This window comes from Hirundo rustica, chromosome Z (assembly GCF_015227805.2).
Source record: "Hirundo rustica isolate bHirRus1 chromosome Z, bHirRus1.pri.v3, whole genome shotgun sequence".
In the NCBI taxonomy this organism is placed as follows: domain Eukaryota; kingdom Metazoa; phylum Chordata; class Aves; order Passeriformes; family Hirundinidae; genus Hirundo; species Hirundo rustica.
The window spans coordinates 79533278-79555911 of NC_053488.1; the positions used below are offsets into that span (position 1 = coordinate 79533278).

The following is a 22634-nucleotide window of genomic DNA, read 5'->3' on the forward strand; positions in this document are numbered from 1 at the left end:
GAGAGAAGAAAGACAATAGAGGGTACGTAGAACAGACACCGCATGAAGTCAGTGGATTAGAAGTGAAAGAACTGATAATATTATTGGAATGGGATTGGAGAAGTGGACATTTCTAACCGGACTCCTCTGGGGTAAACTAGGGAGAAATGGACTGTTCTTTGTAGCATCCTAATGTTGTTGGGGGAATGCTAATTCTAATCAAAATTAAAGACTAATGTAATTAAGGTGCAATTAAGAACTTTAAAGTCCCTGCTCCTGGGCCAAAAGGAGGTCTCAGCCTTTGAGACAAAGATGATTTTATACTAGAAGAAGCATTCTTAAACAGTACGCCAAATATACTGAGAGGCCCACAGGCAGCCAAGGGAAAGGCTGCTAATGGACAGAACAGCACAATCTGCAAAAATTCTGGGCCGCTGCAGATTTGTGACATCGAAAGCCACTAAACTATTTTGTTTTATGGCGAGTATCTCCATGAGACTCTAGAGAGACTCTTCTCCCAGAATAATGAAAGATTATGTTTAAATGGTGAAACTGACTGAAAATCACAAGTTGTGTCTATGTTGTTTGGTAAGAGAGTTAATGGTTTGTAGGAGGAGGGAAGAGTGTTTTTTAAAGCTTCATTCTGATTTGTTTTAGTTTTTTCCTCAACTTTCTTCTTCCATTCTTTTAGTATGTGTTAATAAAACTATTTGTTCATTTTTAAGCTTGAGCCGGCTTTGCTTTTCTCCTAATCTCTCTCCCACAGAAAAGGAATAAACACTAAGACCCCTACACTGAATTTGGCAACCAGAATCTGGCGAACAGTAAAACCACTACAAGGTGTCAGATCCACATGGCAGATCTGGGACATTACTGAGTATCTTGGCTCCGACAGGCTTTATGAAACAATTTCTTGCTGATTTAAAACAAGCAAAAAAGCCAGATATTTAAGAAAACCTGTTTCTCTACAGCTGGTCAGTGGAAGAATTTCATCACCATGGAACAGAAGAGGAAAAAGCTTTTGCAGGGAATTCTCTGGCCTATTCTGGTTAGTTTAGACATAGAATTTGTTAAAGGCATTCTTCATCAGTGAAATCACTATAAAAACAATGTTGCCTCCGGTTAGGGCAACATTAGCATCCAGACCAACCTCAATGAACATAACAGGCCTTACTACCCACACTTCATAGTTTTTTCTCAGACACACTCATAGATGCCTGTTATGTTGTAACAAAAGCTCCTTCATTTTCAGCACAGACCCACCCACAATGCAGGCATCCAAGTTCTCATAGCCACAGACCTGTCAAGTTTATCTTCAGATTTTTCAGACAGTTAAGAACAAATTCCTGAACTTTTAAATTAAACATTAATTTAATTAAAAATTAAATGTCTGTATCTTCCTGAGTTAACACTGCACTGGTGTCAGAATTGCTGAGGTGCCCTTGTGTGAGCTCAGCCATCAAATCTGAATGAAAATTAACTTGCAGTCTCCAAATTCATTTGGTAATACAATGACCAGAGAGAAAGGAACATAAATTAAGATAATTACTGTATTAGAACATTAAACTGATGATCCTTACTGATTTTTCAGGTTGTACTGATACAGCATGACCTGAGCATCTTAAACACCAATTATAAAAAGAGAAGAGTGTTGTATTTATTGAATAATAAGCTTCTGAAAGGGAAACTTGAGACTATTGGCCATTCTGTCCGAAGATTAAACTTAGATACTGAAGGAAAATTAATGGCATTAAGTTTCCAGATCACCAAGCTATACCACAAGAGCAAGTCCCTTTAGACAGCCCCAGGGATGTGGTGGAGTCCCCATCACTGGATGTTTCCAAGATGGACAGGTGCTAGATAATCTCATCCGGGCTCCCTTTCTCCACAACAGGTTGAAGTACTTGGTCTTTTCAGGTCTTTTTCAACCAGGACTATTCCATGATTCTAAACTGTGGAAAATACAAGGCTTACTTACCTGCACAGTTTCTTTCCTCCGTATCTAAAGTGAACCCACTGTGGCATCTGCATTTGAAACTTCCAATTGTGTTTCTACATTTACCATTCATGCACATGCCAGGGAACACTTTGCACTCATTGATATCTAGGAATAAAAACACAGAAAGTAATTAAGAATACAGAATTAAGAAATTCTTAAGCACAAAGATACATGGAAATGAATCAACAGAAATTTCCGGTTCCTTCTTACTAATTGCATTGAGCATAAAAGTCAGGGTTTGGGTTAGAGGGGGCATCCTTGGAGATCTGACTGGAGATGAGACATCTCCCTACCTTTTGGGCTATTTGTGCTTGCTTTGCTTCACAATATCCAATCCGAAAGTTTATGCTTATCAGCAGTCAAAGAAATTCAGTGTTACTCTCTTAGTTGAAACTCTGGTATGCGTATTGTGCTCAAGTTTGGCTTCATGCCACCATCAGTATTCCTGGTATTCCTGAGCCAGCTTGTAACAGATGCAACTATCACCTGGCTAACTGGGTTTGGTGTTTAAATTGAGACTGCCAGTATTTCATCTGGAGCTCAGGTTTGAAAATGTTAATTTTTCTTTTGTAGAATATCAAGTGAAATGTTTCATCTCCCCTCAATGCTGGAAAACATAAACTGTTAAAAGATCTTGCATAGGACAATGACCTTTCATACACTCTGTGATATAATTTACTGAGGCAATGTTGCTAACTGAGAGTCATCTTCAATTAAATAAACAACTATCTCCCATGCATTTCTGCGAATGGAACACAACAGTGGTACAAATTAAAAAAAACAGAAACAGGAAGCCAGACCTCAAAAAATCTCAGCCTAAACAAGATTTATGACATAACTATTTTTTTTAATTAAACAAATGTTGATAAAATTATTGTTGCTATTGTTGTTATTTTCCTTATTTCTTTAGTAAATCATGAACGAAAATCTAGAGCGTTGCCTGAGAGTAAAGATTCCTGAAAATCTGAGCTTATTTATGGTGAAGCAGATGTCCAATCTATTACAATTTTCCCAAGAAACTCAAAATATTCTAAGACAAATGCTTTGGAATATATCCCTAAAAAAGCCCAAAACAAACAAAAAAACCAGGCCAACCAAATTAAACCTAACCAAACCAAACCAAAAAACCCCAAACAAAACCACAACCTAACAAATTCCTGGATCACCTGAGCTTCCAGACACAGAAAACGACAGTTCTTCTTCTCGGATTTTAGCCATCTGAAGGTAACTTACGTCTGGTTTCTTAACATTTGCCAGTCTATTTTGTTTTGTTGTTGCTCTACAGGAGGTGAAGCTAGCAAAAACTGGACAAAATACTTTTATTTAATCCTTTATCGCCGCAGATCCTTGTCACTGCCCTCATGATCATAACACAACAGACACCCTCTCCTATTAATCACTTACTGATTTTGCAAACCAGAGAAAAAGCCCATCCTTCTTCAATCTGCCAGAGAGCCACGGTAAAATTTTAGTAATATTTTATGTTTTCATCTAAAATAACTGATTTCACAGACAATCTGACACTCAGTTCACTCTCTGCAAAGCACTGCCTTAAAAAACATGCACATTTTGAACTATCCCCATAATTCAGAACTCCTCTCCTTTCAGGGAATTTCCTTCTTCTTACCCAATTCAGACTTTCCACCTTTTGCTCTCAAGCTCCCAGGAAAGCAGAAATGTTGCCCACCTGTACCCTACATCTGTCTGATCTCTTAAGCACACTTAACAGCCTCAAACCCCAACACTTCCTCAGGATACCCTCTTGGATGCACCCACAATGAATCCCTGGACACCAGAAGTGATGTCTTAGGATTTAGCTTTTGTATTTTTCAGATCCTGTAGTGCTTTAATGTACAACTCTAACACTCCATAGCCTGTCATCTACTGTTCTCCCATTTTATTCAGGCAGAACAAATCCTCTCTAGGCCTGAAACTCAAGGACACCTCTCGGGCTCTGAGAGACATAAGCAATAGTGAATTGGGGAGGTCAGACTTGGAGAAAATTACTTCCTTACCTGAAACTGTAATTGGAGGATTAACCCCTGATATGTAAATGGACCAAACTTTTAATTGTGGGAAAAACTCGTGACTGTTACCCATCTTGGGTAGCTTCTCTCAGAGGCTTCTGACTGTCCAAGGTGTAACTGTTGAAGCCTTCAATACCCACTTTTATTCTCTTCATCTTGTCCAGGCTCTGTTCTAGGTAGCCACTCTGAGGCATCAGTACCATCAGCTCTTTCAGGCAAACGCCTTTATTCCATCTCTCAAGAATGCACCAAGCAGCCTCAAACCCCATGATTCCCCCAGGATACCCTCTCAGATGCACCCACAATAAACCCTCGGGAACAAGAATGAACGCTCACCTTTGTAGAATGGCCTGCCAGTGAGAACATCCCTCCTGTTGGAGAAGCCGGGACCCCTGGGGCACAGGGCCCGGTGTTCCTCGGTGCCAGGCATGGGGCAGCGCTCGCAGCTGGAGCCCCAGGCAGCCCCCACAGCACAGCAGCAGGAATCCATCCGGAGCCTGCCGGGCACAGGCTGCACACATTCCTCCTCCTCCCACCGCAGGTAGCACTGCTCCGTGCGAATATCTGTGTTCCACAACAACAAATAGGCATTTATCCCTCTTCTCAGCTGTTTCTCAGGGACAATGTGCTGAGGCCAGAGCAGCAGGCCTCTGCTGGAGTTGACTTACATGATGATTCCTGGGCACTGTGTGGTTAACACCATTTAGCTAAAAACAGATGACAAAGATGCTAGCTCTGTATAACCTTGCATAGTTATCTATAAACAATTTAGATATCTACAAACACTTTCAGAAACTTTCCTAACTGCCACTAATGCCTAAGAATTTTTCCTTGTGTATTTTTCATATATTTATATATTTTATTGAATCTTGCAGTTCTTTAGTGTGTAACTCTAAACTCCATTTACTGCAGTATAAACTCCAGTAGTACTAGCTACTGCCTTCAGATTTTGATCAACACAATTCCTCTCTAGAACACCTCACCATTCCAGGCCCCAGAAGTGTAAACAATAGTTGGGGAAGGAGCAAACTTGGGGTAAACTACTTCATTACCTGAAGCTGTAACTGGAACATTAACCCCCAACAAGCAAATGAACCCAATTTATAAAAGTGTGAAAAACCTGTGACCCTTTGTCCATTTCGGGCACAGTTCCTGAAGGGTTTTGTCTGTCTGAAGTGTATCTGAAAGCCCTTCAATAAATATAACCACTTTTTATTCCCTTAACTTTGTCTGGCCTATGTTTTTACGTAGGCCTGGAAAAGGCATCAGTTTCTTCATGAATAGAGGCCTGTTTGTAGGATATTTAAGGGGAAATCCTCCTAGCCAAGGTCTGGGCCTTGGCCAAGCCCTGGCTCCTGCTGGTCAGGACATGTGCCATCAGATCCAGGAGTTTCTGTGCTAAAAATATAATCAGGTCACTTCAACTTGTTGATCTGGTGAGACATAACTTTAAAGAGTTAAGATTTTAGCTAAGGGTTAGAAGCAATTTATATTGATCAAAATGTAAGTTAGATTAGTAAATGGTACGTTAATGATTATTAGATGCCCAAGCTAGAGCTAACTGTTATATTATGAGCTTGTTTATAGAAAAAGTGGAGTAAGTGAACCGTCGTAAGAACAGATTGAAACCACTAAGAACAATGGCCAGCACCTGGACTTGGTATCAATCAATCACAAAGCAGGGGACCTTGGACAGTGCCAGAGGGTCACAGAGACCTGATGAAGACTCTCCTGACTTCATTCTTTGAGACCCTGACCCAATTCGAGACCACCGACCCAATTCAAGAGAAGAACTGCGCATGCGTGAAGGACTGATAGCCTCATTTTAATAGAGAGCGGGGATGGGAGGTGCTGGGGTTATGCATAGGTATTGTATGTAAGATCTTGGAGAATAAATAGAGAGCAAAGGGCCTTGTTCGGGGCGGCCACGCCTTTCAGAGATGACTCCCGTGCCACCCGCCGGTGAATAAACATAGCACTTTCTAACTTTAATTAGTTAGAGGGTCTTTGTCCGTGACTGTATCGGTTTTCAATGACTCACTGGGCCTATAAAAGCTGGACCCACATCCAGGAGGAATTTGGAGACTTCAGCTACAGGTGGATGCACTGTGTATGATTTTCACTATTGCTGGGAAGGGTTGTCCAGGTCCTTGCTGTGAATGAGGCTCCCCAGCAACTGAGAATCTGAATGATGGTAAAGTATTCAGGCAATTGGTGATAAATCTTTCTCAGTCACTATCATTTCTCTCATATAGTAAGGATTAGGTGCACTACCTTGCTTACTTTTGCTTGTTGCTAAAGCCAAGCGTGTAGTTTTATTGAATGTACTATTTTACTTTTATGTTGTCCTTATATTCTTAGCAAAATAACACCATTCTTTCCATCGATGACTGTGGTTTTTAAATCACCCCCATCAATTGCCAGAACACAACCACACATTAACACTGAGCTCCTGCTTAAGAGTCTGCATTTCCACACAATGTTCAGCCATCTGAAGTTGCTAATGCTGCACTACAGTTAAATTTGTGAATCTTTCTTGTACCACATAAAAGTACAAAAATTTCTTTTGTTGTCTCCCCAGTCTCAAGATACACCCTTACCCTCACATGACTGTGCTTTTTAGGATTCTGTGTGGATTTGACATGACAGACACATGAATTTCTTCACTGTAACAAGTATTCTCACTTATAAAATTACCCTTTTATTTGATGGGATAGACGCATGTACTTCTTTATTGTACCAGGTTTTCTGACTTATGAAATGACCCTTTTGTGGCTCTCATGGTAAAAAAAAATGAAAACAAAGAAATGGTAAAAAAAAAAAAATCCTATATTTATGTTACTGAATTAATTTAATAGTGCAGCAAATACATTTATTAAAAATAAAAAAGCTAACTGTGATATATGACCTAAAGTTAATTCGTGTTGTGAAGTGTAATTAATCTATGATGAAATGTAACAATATGCAATGTAAAATTGGCCTGCTTTCAGTCTAAGTTGAGATCAGTAAACCTAAAGGTACGTTTAGAGTTAACTAAGACTAAAACAGCATGGAGGGACACGAAGGTCGAGGGAAAGAAGGAATTTCTGCCTGGACGAACCTACAGAAAGGCACCACTAGCGGAAAATGGGAGATGGGCGCGCTAACGATCGAGTGATTAGATCAGATCAATATCTTATCTGTTCCGGCCCGATTTAACATTTCCAAACCTCCTCCGGACACGGCAACACAGCATTGTTCCACCTTGAGAATCCATTCAACGGACCCCAGACCTGAACATGAATATCTAATGAAGCTACCATGGAGGGGGAGTCTTATGGTCTCGGTCCGCTCTCAGTGGAAGACTGTATAAAAACCAGCAGTATTGGACCCAGTTTGTGAACAGAGGGGGTGACAGGCTGACAGAGTCTGTTACCGCGTTCACCCAGTGCCGAAACCCCAGGATTCAATGCTGTCCCTTTTAATTGTGGCTACTGGAGACTGTGTTTAAGTCTCAAAATAAAATTCTAAATTTTGATTTACTGAATTTGGCTTGGCAATTTATTACACTAACCATTGCTAGATTTATTGTAACACCAGTTAGTAGAATACAATAGAGTTTCCAGAGAAGTTAATTATGGTTATTATACTCAATATGGTTATTATCCCATTAGCAGCAAAGCAGGTCAACTGGAAGACAAACCAACCAAGTGTGAAGGCAAAATCTTGTACTTCTGTACCCGAATGTCAGGAAAAGAACGACACACTGGCCTGTGTAGTGAAAAAAAAGACTAGTTTGCACCACCGTATTTGTGCTCACTATCCATTACCCAGGACACTGCTATTCCTGAACAGGAGTTAGAGCAGGGAAAGAACTTTACCACAGCCTACTGACTGCACTGAGGGCAAAACAAGCCTCAAAACAAACTCATTCCTCAAAGGAATTAACAACTCTTCTCTGAACTGGCACAGGTATTTGGTATCTAAGCAGGCACATTATCTGGGATAATTCAGAAATAAACCACGCTTTCTTTCAAGCCCCTTCAAGAACAATTTTGGACAGCTGTGGGGCACAGCTGTGAGAGAAGGGTGTGGTCTTACCCAAACACACTCGCCCTGTGCCGTCCAGGGTCAGCCCCTCGGGGCACTCGCATCGAAAGGAGCCTCTGCTGTTGATGCACCTCCCATTGGGACACACCCCCGGGAAAACCTCACACTCATTTACGTCTGTCGAGGACACAAAGAGTTCAGTTACCAGCTGACTCCAAGGGGAGAGCTACAGCTTTATGGAGAATTTTAAGTGGCAGAAAAGGAACAATACTACAAATCCATTTTAATCACGTTTTCACAGAGTGGGGGGAAAAAGTGATGTCTCAAGTAAGCAAAAACTTCACCTTCACAGGTAACACCCTTCACTCTGGCAAATCCTCTTGAGCAAGCTGTGTCTGAAATCAAGACCGGAAGATATTGTTACTGCTTTAGAGTGGTAAGAAGGCAGGGGCAGAAAATTTAAAAATACATGTATCTTCAGAGTTTGCTAATAATTTCACTGTGTAAGGTGAGGAGTGGTCTAACCTCCATCAAGAAAAGTATTGACTACACGCTGTTTAAACAAACTGTATAGTTGAGAGAATTAAACCTTAGACCACTATTTTCTCATGTGCTTCCCTTAGTGAAATGATCAGCATCTAATCAGATCGGTCTCTGCATCCACAACAGCTAAAAGGTAAAATTCCTTCAAGAGGCCTGAAGATTTAAAACTGTAGTAATGTCAATTATCATCCTTTTTCCCCCACCAAAGCTTAATAATGGATTTGAGCAATGAGATTACTTTAAGAGATGTATGTAAATTATAGCATCATATAATGATTTGAGACCTTGCTGTAATTTAACTAGTTGCAGAATAGGAAATTCAGGGCCCAAAGACATCCAATCTGAGCTGATTATCTGTACAGACTAGGTTTTGATCAGTTTTACCACTTTAACCTGACCATGCTGCTTCCTGAAGTCCAAAAGAATATCTTTGCCACACTGCACAGTTAAGAGCTTTGTTGGATGCTGCTTGCACTCTGCTTGTTAGGGGGGATATATGTCACTACAGTAACTCATTAAAAATGAGAGGCTAAAACAACCTAACATCCGTTCAGCTGCCAGTGACATTTTTCCAACCTTAAGTATTTTTGCCATAAACTAGAATACAGTTAACATTGCTGCTTCCAGCTTCCATAACTAGCCCTGCAACCTAATAGCAATACTATTTCTGCAATCAATAATGATACACAAGGTACATGTTTGAAAAGAGCTGGGAAAAAAGTGTTAACAGCCCACAACATAAAAAGTCGTTCAGAATTTTACCAGATATTTCACTTTACTGTTTTAATTCTTTACCCCCCTATCCCAGTCAATACACAGTCCTTGTGGAGATGAAACATAATGTAGCCATTAGGAGGTTCAAAGTTATTCGAATGATCTGTGATGGTGGAGATTACAAGTCTAAAATAGATAACTTTTAAGAAGACAACTTCTTTTCCAAGGTTTTTGGGAGGGGGGTTGGTTTTGGTGTTGTGGGGTGGGGGTTTTTTTGTTTGTTTGTTTTGGTTTGGTTTTTGGGGTGTGGTGTTTTGGTTTTTGTTTTTTTTTTTAAATATACAGAGATGATAAGAATCCACTGGTGCTACTTATTCCCATCTCCCAAAAGACGCAGGATATTAGAGCATACCCAATTCACACCGTTCACATGGGCTGCCCCAAGCTGCTCCTAAGGTAGCACAGCACTCAGATTTCAGCGTGGCACCATTGATGTTGACTTCACAGTGGCTGTCTCGGATATTAAGCCAACAAGTCCCTTTCAGGCTGTCTGCAGCAGAAGAGAATGCAAAAACAATAAAGAATTGTCACAGCCAGAAGAGCTGGCATGCCATGTCCATGACACCAGCAGGCAGAGTACCAAGGAAGCACAGGCTCTGTTTAAAAAGAAGAAGACTTCCATAAGAGTAATTTCATACACATTTTAGTTTAGAACTGGTGGAAAGGGATAGCACTAGCACTGAAAGTGAGCAACACAGCACACTGCCTGAGGCAATCCAGGTCTCACAGTTGGAAGAGGTATTCCAGACACTGCAGTGGATTTATTAATTTAATTCAGCTAGTGGCTGATCCATCTAAAATATGCAAAAGCAGAGATGCTAACCTGAGACTCCCTTTCCCAGGTGACTGCCTGAAACCTTTCTGTAATGCAGGTGCTCTTGTCTCTCTTGAAGGGAAACCTTCAAGATTGTAAGGAAGCTTAAATAAATAAATAAATAAAACATGGTGGGTAGGAGTTCTGTATTATTTTAGGGGTCTGGTTCTGCTGCGTCATTAGCTACACTTTGAAAAGAAAGTAAGATCTCTAATCAGGTACATACTTAGCAGATTTTACCATCAACATTTTTACACTTCCCTACCTTTACAAGGTTATTCTCAAATAGTACATTTCTTGAGACAGGTAACAATCTTGGTGATCAGACAGCAAAAGCATCCTGTAAGGTCAGACCCAAACTGGGAGATCAGCCGAGGCAGGGTTTAAATGTAGGCGCATACTCAGAGCTCAAAGATAAGCAAGTGAACCAGAAAAATTCAGTTTGATGAATAATGAAAAGAAAGTAAGATTTGGGTTTAAGATTTACATGCACTGTATGTGCAAAAGGCCAGATATATTACCAATACCTCATGCTCACAACAATGTGCTTAAGACAGAATCATTCCAACTTGTTTTCTTTCAAACAGCTTCAACTTTTCCACCAAGGTGTCATTTTAAAAAATGATATGGACCATAGGGAACACAACCTTACTTGGTTAAAGCAACAAGAAAAAATCTTGCCCAATAATGTGAGTGAAATCAGCCCCAGAAACTGGGCAGGGTATTTCATTAACAGTTAAGTGTAACACAGTTGTATTACTTAGGTTAACACTGGTCTCAAATACATGGGACAGAGCTCCACTTTTGAACAAGTGCATAAATACAGAGCTCAACATTATTTCATTATTTTACTAGCCAGCTTTATAGGAGTGAAAAATCAAAACCAGTGTCTCAAAAATTATCTACGTTCTACAAATTAGCAGGTGCTTCTGCTCACACCAGCTGCATTCACACTGTCCTGCCAGTCTGCTTGTCTTATCTTTTTCAGGCTATTCCTTTATTTTGCATCATCTCTTTTGTCCAGACAAAAATCTTTGGTGAAAGAGTTATTATCCAACATCAAAGCATTCCTACTGTTGCTTTTATCTCTTTGATTCTGACTTGAAGAAGAATATATGCATACTACAGGCAGATGGCATCCTACTTACTGTGTACTGTATGAACTCCACACATCTTGACTAAAAAGATGCATAAAAAGCATGTAAAAGTGTGTATTTCAAAAGCACAAATGGAAGTATCCCTGAGGTACGGTGAATTCCCAAAATAGCAATGAAACACTTGTATACTTCAAATATGCTTCAAAAATAACTCCCTATTTTTTCCCTCCATGAGAATGGTCTTAATATTGCAAAAACTGCCCAAAGGCCAGCAATGTAAATAACCTTATTGCTGAAAGTTTTTATTTTAATTGCTGAACTTACAAGCCTCATTTGCTGAAGGTTCAAACTTTAATCTGAATACAAATGCTGTTAATTGCATTCTGACTGTAATGTGGGCAAGGCATTTTTCTCTCTGTCCAGGAAAACTCACAGAAAGAGACAAATGGCTCACATCTATGCTGAATAATGTGTTATTGATTCTGGTTCTGACATGAGAACAAATTTGAAAATAAAAAAACCCCCAAACTTGTCAGAATAAATCATTACCTTACTTTGATCATTCTTATGAAGAAAACAAAAAATCCTAAACCTCAATACTATTTTAGCCCTTCCTTTATGTTTAGGAAGAAGGTATCTGTTTTTACAGCAGAGATTTACAGAATTAATCTGATAAAAAAGAAAACAGGACAAATATATTCAATATACCAGTCTTTCTCTACAGAGGTAATGGAGGGAAATCAACTTGAGATTTAAAATGGCATACATCTGATAAGAACATTTTGAAGTTTTTCCAACAGTAAGGCACCTGTAACCTCCAGCCCCTCACTAACTTTTCAATAACCAGCCTGCACTACTCTCATTGCTTCCAATGTCAATTAAATTTTGGCCAAGGTGGAAAAACTGGGCTCTAACAGTAAAAATCTGAATGTCTTGCATTAGTTCTATTTCTGACCCTTCTATCTTAACATATTCACACTTGTAGTGGAAAAACATGGCTCCTGAGCCAATTTTTGTCAACATGAAAAACTAATGATTAGGCTCACAGTATGTAGCTGGATTCTGTTCTTCCTGTTTTTATCTGACTCTTCAGGTAATTTTTTTCTTTATATTTTATCTTATTTATCACTGCTATTCAGGCCAAATGGGACCTCATACTGTAAACAATCCAATGAAAATCATTTGGGAAGTAAATCCAAAACACTGTTATAATTAGGCTCTTGGTGAACCTGTGGCCCCTTTGGATGTAAGAACACAAGATTAAAAATAAGAGGTACAAAAAGCATAGGTTAGTGTGGTTATATCAAGAAATTAGCACAATATGAAAATTACAAAAACAATAATAAACTTCACCAGCCAGTGATGCTACAAGGAAATATAAGAGAAGGCCTAGGCACAAAAGTAACGTTCACTTAAAAAACATATTAAGGCACAGAAGAATTCCATAATTAAATAGAAGCTTGAGCCTTTGCATTCATTTTTCCACCCTAAAAAAATCCTGACAAGAAAATTCGAATGAAAACCACCAAACAAATCCATCTGAAAACAAAGGTAACATGTAAGGTTAGCATTACCCATTTAATAATGACACCCACTTATTAATAACACTGTAATAGAGTTGGAACACCACACATATTCTTCAATAATTTCAATTATGCTACACAAATAATATGAAAAAGCGGCAGTTTATGAACACCTGTGAAGTACAGATGACTGAAACCCTTTTGAATTTTCTTAGGAAGGCAAGGGAAAAAACCCACTTTAATGACTGGCTTCCAAAGATAATGCCAATGACATCCTGCTTACGCCTTACTCTAATAAAATCTCTGCAGCATCCTGCTTTTTTCCAAAAGAATCCTCAAAGTATGCTAACATTTTTATATATATGTAGATATATGTGTGTGTGTGTGTGTGTGTATTTATTTATATATAAAAACTGAAAATAAAGGGAGGAAATACCCACCGAAACAGATCAGTCCTGTAGGGTCCAACTTGCTGCCAGATGAACACTCACAGTGGAATGACCCAAGGTTGTTCCTGCAGGCACCATTGACACATGGGCTACTTTCACATTCATTTATATCTGTAATCCAGAAACAAAAGACATTATTAGAACTACAGAGTGCTTCTGTGAAGTATTAGAAGTAATTTATACTCCCTAAATGCTGTTGTAGACTGTGAAGGGTGAGGACTGCATGAAGTATTTGCCCCTCTACTCCTCCCAGCAAGGTATTCAAGAGATACGCAAACAGACAGGTAGCCTGTATTTTAAAGTCCACATATTTTGGAAGTGTTAACTAAATTACCCTTTTGTACAAGGAGAGTTGATTTCCAGCACCACGGGCCATAAAGTTCTTCAGCATCAATTACAACTGTCCCATGAGAAAACAAAATTCTTTTTTCACAGAATGTAAATGCATTCCCAGCCACACCAAGAAGAGCACAAACAAAGCCCCCATTGTTCTTCCATTTATCGCTCCATGACAAGAAGTAAGAAAACGCTGTTAGAAGCAAACGATCACAATGCTGGCTACAATTCTCTAGTTATGGAAATGTTGAAGAAATAGCAGCTGTAATTGGAATACTGTAAATGGTTCTTCTCTTTAGCCCCAAAATCTTGTTTATTATCCCTGTGAGGTTTCTAAGCCTGATCACATGCAAGAATAGGACCCCTGCAGCCAGCATTATTTGCTGATTCTTCTTTTAAGTGGAATCAGTTTTAAAATTAAAACAAATTCTCCCCAAGAAGAATTGTTGATCCATATCCACCATTTCTTTCTGAACCCAACCAATTTAATTTTCTTATATGCATTCTGAATCAAGCCATATATTCTAATCCAACCAGTTCCCTTAGGCAGGCCAGAGGTAAAAAAAGTTTAATGCTTGCTTGTGTTTGCTAGCAGTGCTTAAGGAGTATCTTGTAATATCTATAAATTAAACCAGCATAATTTAAATTAATTATAACCTAATGAAGTATCTAGCTATGCACTAGAGATATTAACAGCATCAAAGGATCATTTCCAGGACAAATTGAAATGTCTTCCGCTTTTTTGTAAGTTTTCTAAGAGACAAAACTTGCTATTTTGATATGATGCATCAAGCCCTCATTTCACTAGAGATGTGCATCACAGGAAGAAATAGGTATTTAAATGTATATAATTTATTAATATGCATGTATTATTAAACAAAAATAAAAGAAAGCAAGAGAGAGTGATAAAAATGCCCAGAATCAGTAAACTTTGGAAACTGTGATGTCTCTCCATGCCAAAAGTAAGCACTTAATTTAAAAGTCAGCTTTCACAGATCCTTTACTTAACAGACTTGTCTAGAAAGAGCAAACAGGACTTGTCCTTGACTGTCAGCAACTTACTGAACAATGACAGAGCTTTACAAATCATACAAAGATATAGGGATGTAAAATCTAAGAGGCTTTACCAGGTCGAGATAATGTGCCTCACTGTTAATTCTGACAGAGTAAGCTCCAAGTCTCTCTGCATCCAAGCTGGCAATCCAGAGCCCCCACCGGTAATTATCTGCTCTGCACCAAGGCCTTCTCCTCCCTGTGAATATTTTCCATACTCTATTACCTCAGTTTTTATTACCCAGGGAATGCTCCCTGCCTCTGTTGCTTCCCACTCTCTCCCCAGCCAGGAACAGCTGGCAGTGGAGAGTATTCTCTGCTCCTTTTGCAGAGAAACCAAGTGGTTCTTAAAATCATTAGTCACACTGACACGAAAAAGTAATTTTAAGTATGTACTTTATGTCAAATAATACTCTGAATAGAAATGTTCTGGGAGAAAGACACACTTTTGCTTCCACTCCATCTGTCATCTTCCTTTCAGAAATTTGTCTAGCTTTAAAAAAAAAAAGTGAGAAAAAACTGAAAAGACAGGAAAACTAACAAAACTTAAGTGATGTAGTCCTCTCCAAACAATCATGAGTGTTCCTCCCTTCTACGAAGTTACAAAGTCAGAGAAATTTCCATGAGGGACCAGGCATCATCTGTGAAGGTACTTAAAGCTGCAAATGGGTGATTTTCATGTAGAGTGTCGCATGTTTTAACAGCTGGCAGCTGACCTCACACGGGTTTGCACAGACACAAGCAATGTGCAAGACAAAGTAAAAAGCAGACACGTGCCACCATCCAGAACATCACTTCAAGAAGATGCATAAAACTTAAATTGCTTCACATTTATGGGGGTAATATGAGGTTATCATGCATATCTTTAATTTTCCCTGGCATTTAGCAAGGTAGGATTACAGCCAATTTTTTTTCTAAGAAAAGTTATCTTTTCTTTCAAAATTTCAGAGTTTAAACCAAAACCTGACAAAAAATAATTGAGGGCCACACCTGGAAGCCAATGTCCCCAAAACTACAACCAAAGACGAGAGTCAGTGGAGACAGAGGGGCTGAAGTTCAACACCTTTTGAAAAGTAGAGGCAGCTCTCTTGGCTTCATGGGCCATGCTCCAGGCCCTTCTGTATTTGACATGCTTTAGCACTATGCTAAGTAAGAAGAAAAAAAAGAAACAAAACCCCAAACCCAATGAATTTGGATAGTAGTAGGCTGACAACAGTGCATTGACTACATCTTCATCCAGGAAAAAAAAAGATTAAAGATGATACTGAGTGTATTTCAGCACTCATATGCTGCTGGATCAAGTGAAAAAGTATCATATGCACAATGTAAACAAACTCCTAATATTATTTCCCTTCACCTTCTCATAATTATACTAAATGATAATTTTTAAAAGAGTAAGCCAAGAAACCAAATGGATTTTAACACTATTTTGTATGGTAAAATAAAACCCACTATGTACAGAGATATTTATTGAGCTGTGTTTTAACTTTTTTTTTCTCTCAAGTGAAGTGAGTCTACATTGTAAATGTCAGAGAAACAAAAATTGAAACAGTCCACTGTACATTCCTGGAAATGAACTTCAAAGCACATCTGGTTTACATTTAACTAGTTATGTCACTGGAAACACAAACTAAACCATGAAGCTTGTCTTCATGGACTCTAGAGCCTCAAACAAGTCTCCTACTCCTTGCAACAAACTGATAAAAAAATCCAACAGAACTACTAACAAAACCAGTGAAGGGGTTTGTTGTATCTTCAGAGTATCTATCATGAGTCATCTTAAAAATTTCTTGGTGACTAATAAGCATCAGAGCATTTTCAGTGCTCAACGCAGAGCTCCGGACTACAGCAGGTTTTTGCAACCAGTGAATTTGAACTCCGAAACAAATTACAAGAAACAGGATTTGGACAGAAAGAGAGTAATTTCTTTTTCTGCTGCCAACCCAGCATTACTACTGCTTACCCAAGAATAAAAAACAACAACCCATTTAATAGGTTTTACAGACACTTTTACATAAAACCCTCCTGATCAGCTTTTTTTACCCCACTGGCTAAATTTAGACATTAAACTAACAGTGAGATTCAAGATGTATTATTACTAATAGTATCATTACCATTAGGAAATAAATCTGAGTTTACTGTTTAAAAATGTAGATACATTTTATTTCAATAAGATTGGCCGGGTTGTCTGCATTCTGGCTTCCCATCCATTAGCCTTTAGGTCAGTGTTTTACGCTCTGATATTCTTGGTAGTGAGCACCTACCCATACCACACTACATCAGTTTTTCTGTCTAAAAGATTCCTCAAGAAATATGTACATGAAGAGCACACAGAGTGCACTGATCACAGATACAGACACTGAAGAATGAATTCCTGAGCACTGTGGGTAGACAGGCACTGAGACAACTCAGCACAGAAAGCTCTGTAAATCAATGAGGCTGGCACAAGAAAACCCCCACTCTGAACAAGTGGTACCAATTTGTAACATGTAAAAAGAGCAAGATTAACTTTTAAACGTGATGTCTGAAACCCACATGTATTAAAATAGAAAGGAATATAATTTCTTTTGCATTGAAGGGCTGAAGATGTTTTGTACAGAACATGTGAATGATTTATTACTGCCAGAATTTTAAACATTTCCACTTTCCTTTCTATATGTTTGCTTAGTTGTATGGCAGTAACTTCTACCTGATCAATAATAATAAGGAGCTGAGGACAGTAGTATCTTCCACCACTTCAGAAAGATCTGGATGCTTACACTGGTTCACACAACAAGTGTTTTGCAGCAAAGAATTACAGCTTCCCTATCACTCAAAGAAATGCAAAACCATTTACTACAAAAATTTTTTAATGATTACAAATACTGAGATTTACTGGATTTACTGGAACCAGACAAAAAATAAAGGAGAAGACCAGTAAAATTCTACTACTCTGAATACTAATTAAGAGTTGGCACATAAGCTAAGGCTTCCAATTTTATTTTTTTGATACAGTTTTCCATATTTTTTTTTAATAATTAAAATTTCTCATTAGTTTCTGCTACATGACATTTTTGCTGCTTTAATATCTGTGTTAAACAGTAATATAAGAAAGCAATTTTGATTATACTGTAAAAATAAAGGACAATTTTAGTATTATTAGCCAGTAATACCCAGGTCCTGGAATGCATCGCAGATAACAGGATTTGATCTAGAATTATCTACCACTACAGACTGAAGGGAGAGAAGAAGGGAGAAAAGAAAAAGGAGACTCTGGTCAAGACAGAATTCCCTACATGACAGACACAGTGTTCCTGCTACGTGACCAAAGGCAAGCACATATTCCCCTCTACTGTAGTTTAAAAATGTTGTAGCTAAGCAAAGGAAAACATTATCATATAAAAATTAAATGATTATTTTGAAAGAAATTTAACAGCAATACCTAACACACTAAACCCCAGAAAAATTAAAAGAGAAATGTGAAGATTTATGTAATATCACAGCTCTGTCTTTTCCTCTGGTATCTGCCATCGCTCCTATGACTGTTTCGCTTTGATGTGACACAATAAACAACAAATCTGACACAACGTGCAGATTCCTCACCTTCACAGGTGTCTGTCTCTGAGCTGAACAGGTAACCCTTAGGGCAGGAACAGCTGTAGCTGCCCAGGATGTTCTGGCAGAGCCCATTGTCACACAGCAGCCCATTCACAGTGCACTCATCAATATCTGCAGGGACAGGAAATAGACCATGACCAAAAATGACACTTCTTACATTCAAAGCTCTAATTCACTTTCAGGTTTTTACTGCAAAAACTTCTGTTCTGCCTTTAAAGTTGTTTTTTCACAAGCAAACTCAAAAATTATTTCATGGTTAGTCTAAAAAGAATAATTATGTTTTCCTGCAATGACCTTGGTCATTTGAGTTTGATCAGTGACCTTGGTCAAATGACCATGATCTCTGTCATTTGTATGACTACACTGTATAAATTCATGAAGGTCTATTTGCTTTGAAAATGGTATTTTAACTATTTCTTTTTTAAAAACACACCAACAGCAGTGTCGTAATTACTGTTACATTAATTCTAAATCTGTTTTATAGGCTAAAACTGTGGGGGGTGGTTATCCATGAAGTGGATTAAAATCTACCCTGTACGGATCATGTATGGCAGCCATTTCAAGAGTACACATTGATTTCCCCTCCAGAGGAACACTATATTAAAAAAAAAACAACAAACCCTAAGATTAGGACCAGGATATCAAGCACACTGACTAGGGAAATCCCATATATTACATTAATTCCCTGAACTCCTCTTAAACTAACTGAAAATAATTCTAATAAAAAGTAATCTGTCTTCCTCATTACCCTACTATTTATTCTATGAAAGAAGAAAAAATATAATTTTAAGCCCTTTCCTTTAATGCCCATATGTCAAAATAACCTGTGTTTATAGAAGAATATTGATAAGTCAGGAAGGATAAGTCAGGATAAACATGACATTTCATCCTGCTTCGGGTTGTCTCCCCTGCACTGACTGCTTGATTTCCCAACCTAATACTGCAACTGAAATCTTAAATCTAATATATTTATAGAGAGTTTTTAAGTTTAAAAATATTTAAGTGTTATATAAGCAATATAACTACAACCTGGAGAATTTTGGTTTCCCCAATGACTTTAGATTTTCCAAACTGTGCTTACTCCTGTAGGATTCAGACAACAAAACCTGAATCTCCCCAGATGATGAATCCAAGAGTAAAGTTTGGCAGCCATGAATTAAAAAAAAAGCTTTTCTTTAATAACCTATCCTAATCTAACTACATCTGATTTCAACCAAGGAAAGGAGGATAAATTTGTAAACTGACATTTTCAAGAGCAATTTTGAGCTTGTTGTCATACAATCCTTCAGCCCAAACTGTGCCATGTGATGAATGCGTTATTTCATTACAATCCCACAGAATAACTTCACATTTGGACTGTAACGTGTTGTGTTGTGCTCTGTAAAAACATGGAACAATGTAGCTCATGCTTTAAACCCACTAAGACCTGACAAAAATACTGTCTGCATTTTGACTAATGACCATTTCTATTTCCTGGTATCTCATAAACTGTGTCATTAATTAAAATCTTTCAACCTTTTATCTGAGTGTTCATACTTAAATTCTTTTATGGAAAAATTCTATCCAAGAATAAACACATCCTCACATCCAGTCAGCTTTATCTTTATTTAAGTAAATACACAGATTACACTAGCATTTACCTAATCCCAAGAGTAACTAGATAAATAAAACCCCTTCCCATAAAATCCACTTGGAGAATTAATATTACATGAAGCATTTTAAAAAGAAAAACTACAATACTTCTCTGCAGCAGGGCTTTTCCTGCTGAAAGTCATATATAGAGCTTTAGGAAGTAACTAGATGTAAAGTTCCTTTATTCAAGCAGATAAAAGGAGCTACTTTATTTTCTTTGTGTTTGCTTTGCATCACCAGGAAGGAATGTTTGATATGAGAACTATACCACAGCTACATAGACCAGGTTTTCCACAGCAAAACTGCTGGAGTTTTGTCGAGCACAAACAACAGTGACAGGGAAGTAAACCTTTAAGTGCAAAGAGGAATAATTCACTAAAATAAATAAATAATTCACCACAGTATTTAAGGACAATACTTTGGACATCCTGATGGTTTCAGAGAGATTTCCATTCATTTTTAATTTAAACAAACATTGCCCTTCTGCTTAAAATTACAAGGCTATAAGCAACATGATTGTTGTGGTATAATACACTTTTTTTGGATGTAAGAATTCGCCCCAAAAAACCACTGCATTTCATGTATGTCCATGAATAATGAAATTAATGAGATGGAGAGTAAAACCTGCAATATTTCCTCCGGCTTACGCTTTCCAAACCACAACATTCATCCACTAAATTACAGGAAAATATACAGTAAGAATAACAATTATGCAGTGATTGAGAAAAGCATAATTCTAGGATTTTTGCATTTTCATTGTAGCTTGAGGAAGTAGATGTCTTGCAACCTAAATTCTGTCAGGTCAAATCGGCATCCATGCAATGATAAATAATTCAGCCACAATAAAAAAACAATAAATAACTTGCCTACGCAACTGGTTCCAGCAGGATCAGGCTCGTAGCCACTGTTGCAGTTACAGCGATAGCTGCCACGCAGGTTTTCACAAATACCATTGGAGCAAATATCAGGATCCAAAGCACACTCGTTAATATCTGCATTAGCACAACAACAGAAGATAATCAGACACTGACAGGTATGACAAACGTGTTCCTGTGAGAGGTGTGGGCAACACCTGACTCACTGGATGCTGGGGCTCTCAGTCAGTGCCAAGGCACATGCCAAGTGCAGCCTGAAGGCTGAAAGAGGTGATTATTCGCCTTTAATTGACACTAGAAGGCCAAACCTGGAATACTGTGTCCAGTTTTGGGCTGCTTTACATGGGCCCACTCCTCAAGCCTCATAATGCACCTACAGAAGCCTGTCATACTCTTGGAACTCCTTGCCAAACTCAGCCCAAGTGCCCTAGCTTTCCCAATCCCATGCGTGTATCCCTCACAGCATTCTTCTCTGGTTTACTGACTGTGCATTTCCTTCTTACACTTTAGTTTGATCCTTACTCAGCCATGCTGGTCTTTACCTTCCTTGCCTGATTTCTTTACATGTGTGAACAGAGAGCTCTTGTCATCTCACAAAAACATCCTCAAAACTCTGCTCTGCTTCTTTAAACCTGAGGGCAGTTTCCCAGGGAATCGTATTTACTGGTGCCTTAAGCAACTGGAAGTTCATGCTCATGAAATTCAGGGTGCTGTATTTACTCTCCACCTGGCCCACACCCCTCAACTCAGCATGAGTTCCAACAGAACACAATCAATTGAGTCCAGGCTGCCATCAGTCTGAACATCACTAATTAGTTCATCTGTGTTGGTAATCAACAGGTCCAGTAATGCCTCTGCTCCATTTAAACCATCACCTGGATTAAGACATTTTTCCCTCAGAGTGTTCCAAGTGTCACCTGGACTACAGACAGCTCATGTCAGTGTGGCTAAATTCCCTCAGCAGCATGTAAGGTGAGGTGTAAGAAGAGGCTGAAGGGACTAGATTTGTTCAGCTGAAAAGAGGGACTATCAGAGGGTCCTCTAACAGCACTTCCCTGATTTTAACAGATGATTACAGACAGATAGAGCCAGATTCCTCTTTGAGGTGCACAATCACAAGGCAAGAGACAACACTCGAAAGATACAACAGTGGAAATTTAAATAAACACCAGGAAAACAATTTTTCACCATAAGTGTGGCTAAGTACTGGAAGAGGCTGCCCAAAGAGGCTATGGAAATTCCATCCTTGGAGATTTTCCAAATTCCACCAGGCAAAGCCTTGAGAAATGGCTCAACTTTGTTGATATCCTTGCTCTGAGCAGAAGGTTAGGTTGCATGACCTCCAGGTATCCTTTCCAACCTAAACTGACAGGGAACTAAGTACTTGTAAGAAAAAGCTTGATGCAAAATTCCTAGCCTGTGCACCCAGAGCCTGTAGTTTAGGAATCTATGTAAGAAGTTACAAATTATTAGGCAACACAAGAATTTTTCTAATTCAGAAGTAATGCATAGGTCAAAACTAAAGCATATTCAGTCCTATAAGAACTTGTTGGAAATTTAAATTTTTTCTCAGACAGACAGAACAGGATGATGGATGAGTTATATTCCCTGAACTTACAGTCCTGTATAAAATTTCTGCTGTAGTTGGAAAAGTCCAAAATATTCATATGATCTATAAGAGGAATAGACTAATTTTAATATTTCTTGCCTCTGAGGAAAAGAGGGTTTTTCAATATTTTCCTTCTTCTCATATGGTAAGCCCATTATTTTAAATAGTTCCTTTCCCAAGCCTTGGAAAGAAAGGGTACTGGCCGAGCTGTGACTTCATGAAAGGTTTATACTTGTAGGGCTCAACTTTTTGTAAAGAGCATTTCTTCTTTAGTCACAATGCAATTTAGATGCTGATT

The 22634-nt window shown here is 38.5% G+C and overlaps 1 protein-coding gene across 3 annotated transcripts in view; it reads right to left on the bottom strand.

Moving 5' to 3' along the window:
* The window catches only part of FBN2 (fibrillin 2), a 144848-nt gene that overhangs the window by 48221 nt on the left and 73993 nt on the right, over window positions 1-22634 (bottom strand). For all 3 annotated transcript variants that reach the window (XM_040090587.2, XM_040090588.2, XM_040090586.2), the window contains exons 18-25: window positions 20719-20844; window positions 18206-18331; window positions 13226-13345; window positions 9704-9841; window positions 8379-8429; window positions 8086-8211; window positions 4342-4569; window positions 1958-2083 (exon numbers count right to left, since the gene is read on the bottom strand). In XM_040090587.2, coding sequence (XP_039946521.1) covers window positions 1958-2083; window positions 4342-4569; window positions 8086-8211; window positions 8379-8429; window positions 9704-9841; window positions 13226-13345; window positions 18206-18331; window positions 20719-20844 — 1041 coding nt within the window. The remainder of the gene's footprint in view (window positions 1-1957; window positions 2084-4341; window positions 4570-8085; window positions 8212-8378; window positions 8430-9703; window positions 9842-13225; window positions 13346-18205; window positions 18332-20718; window positions 20845-22634) is intronic.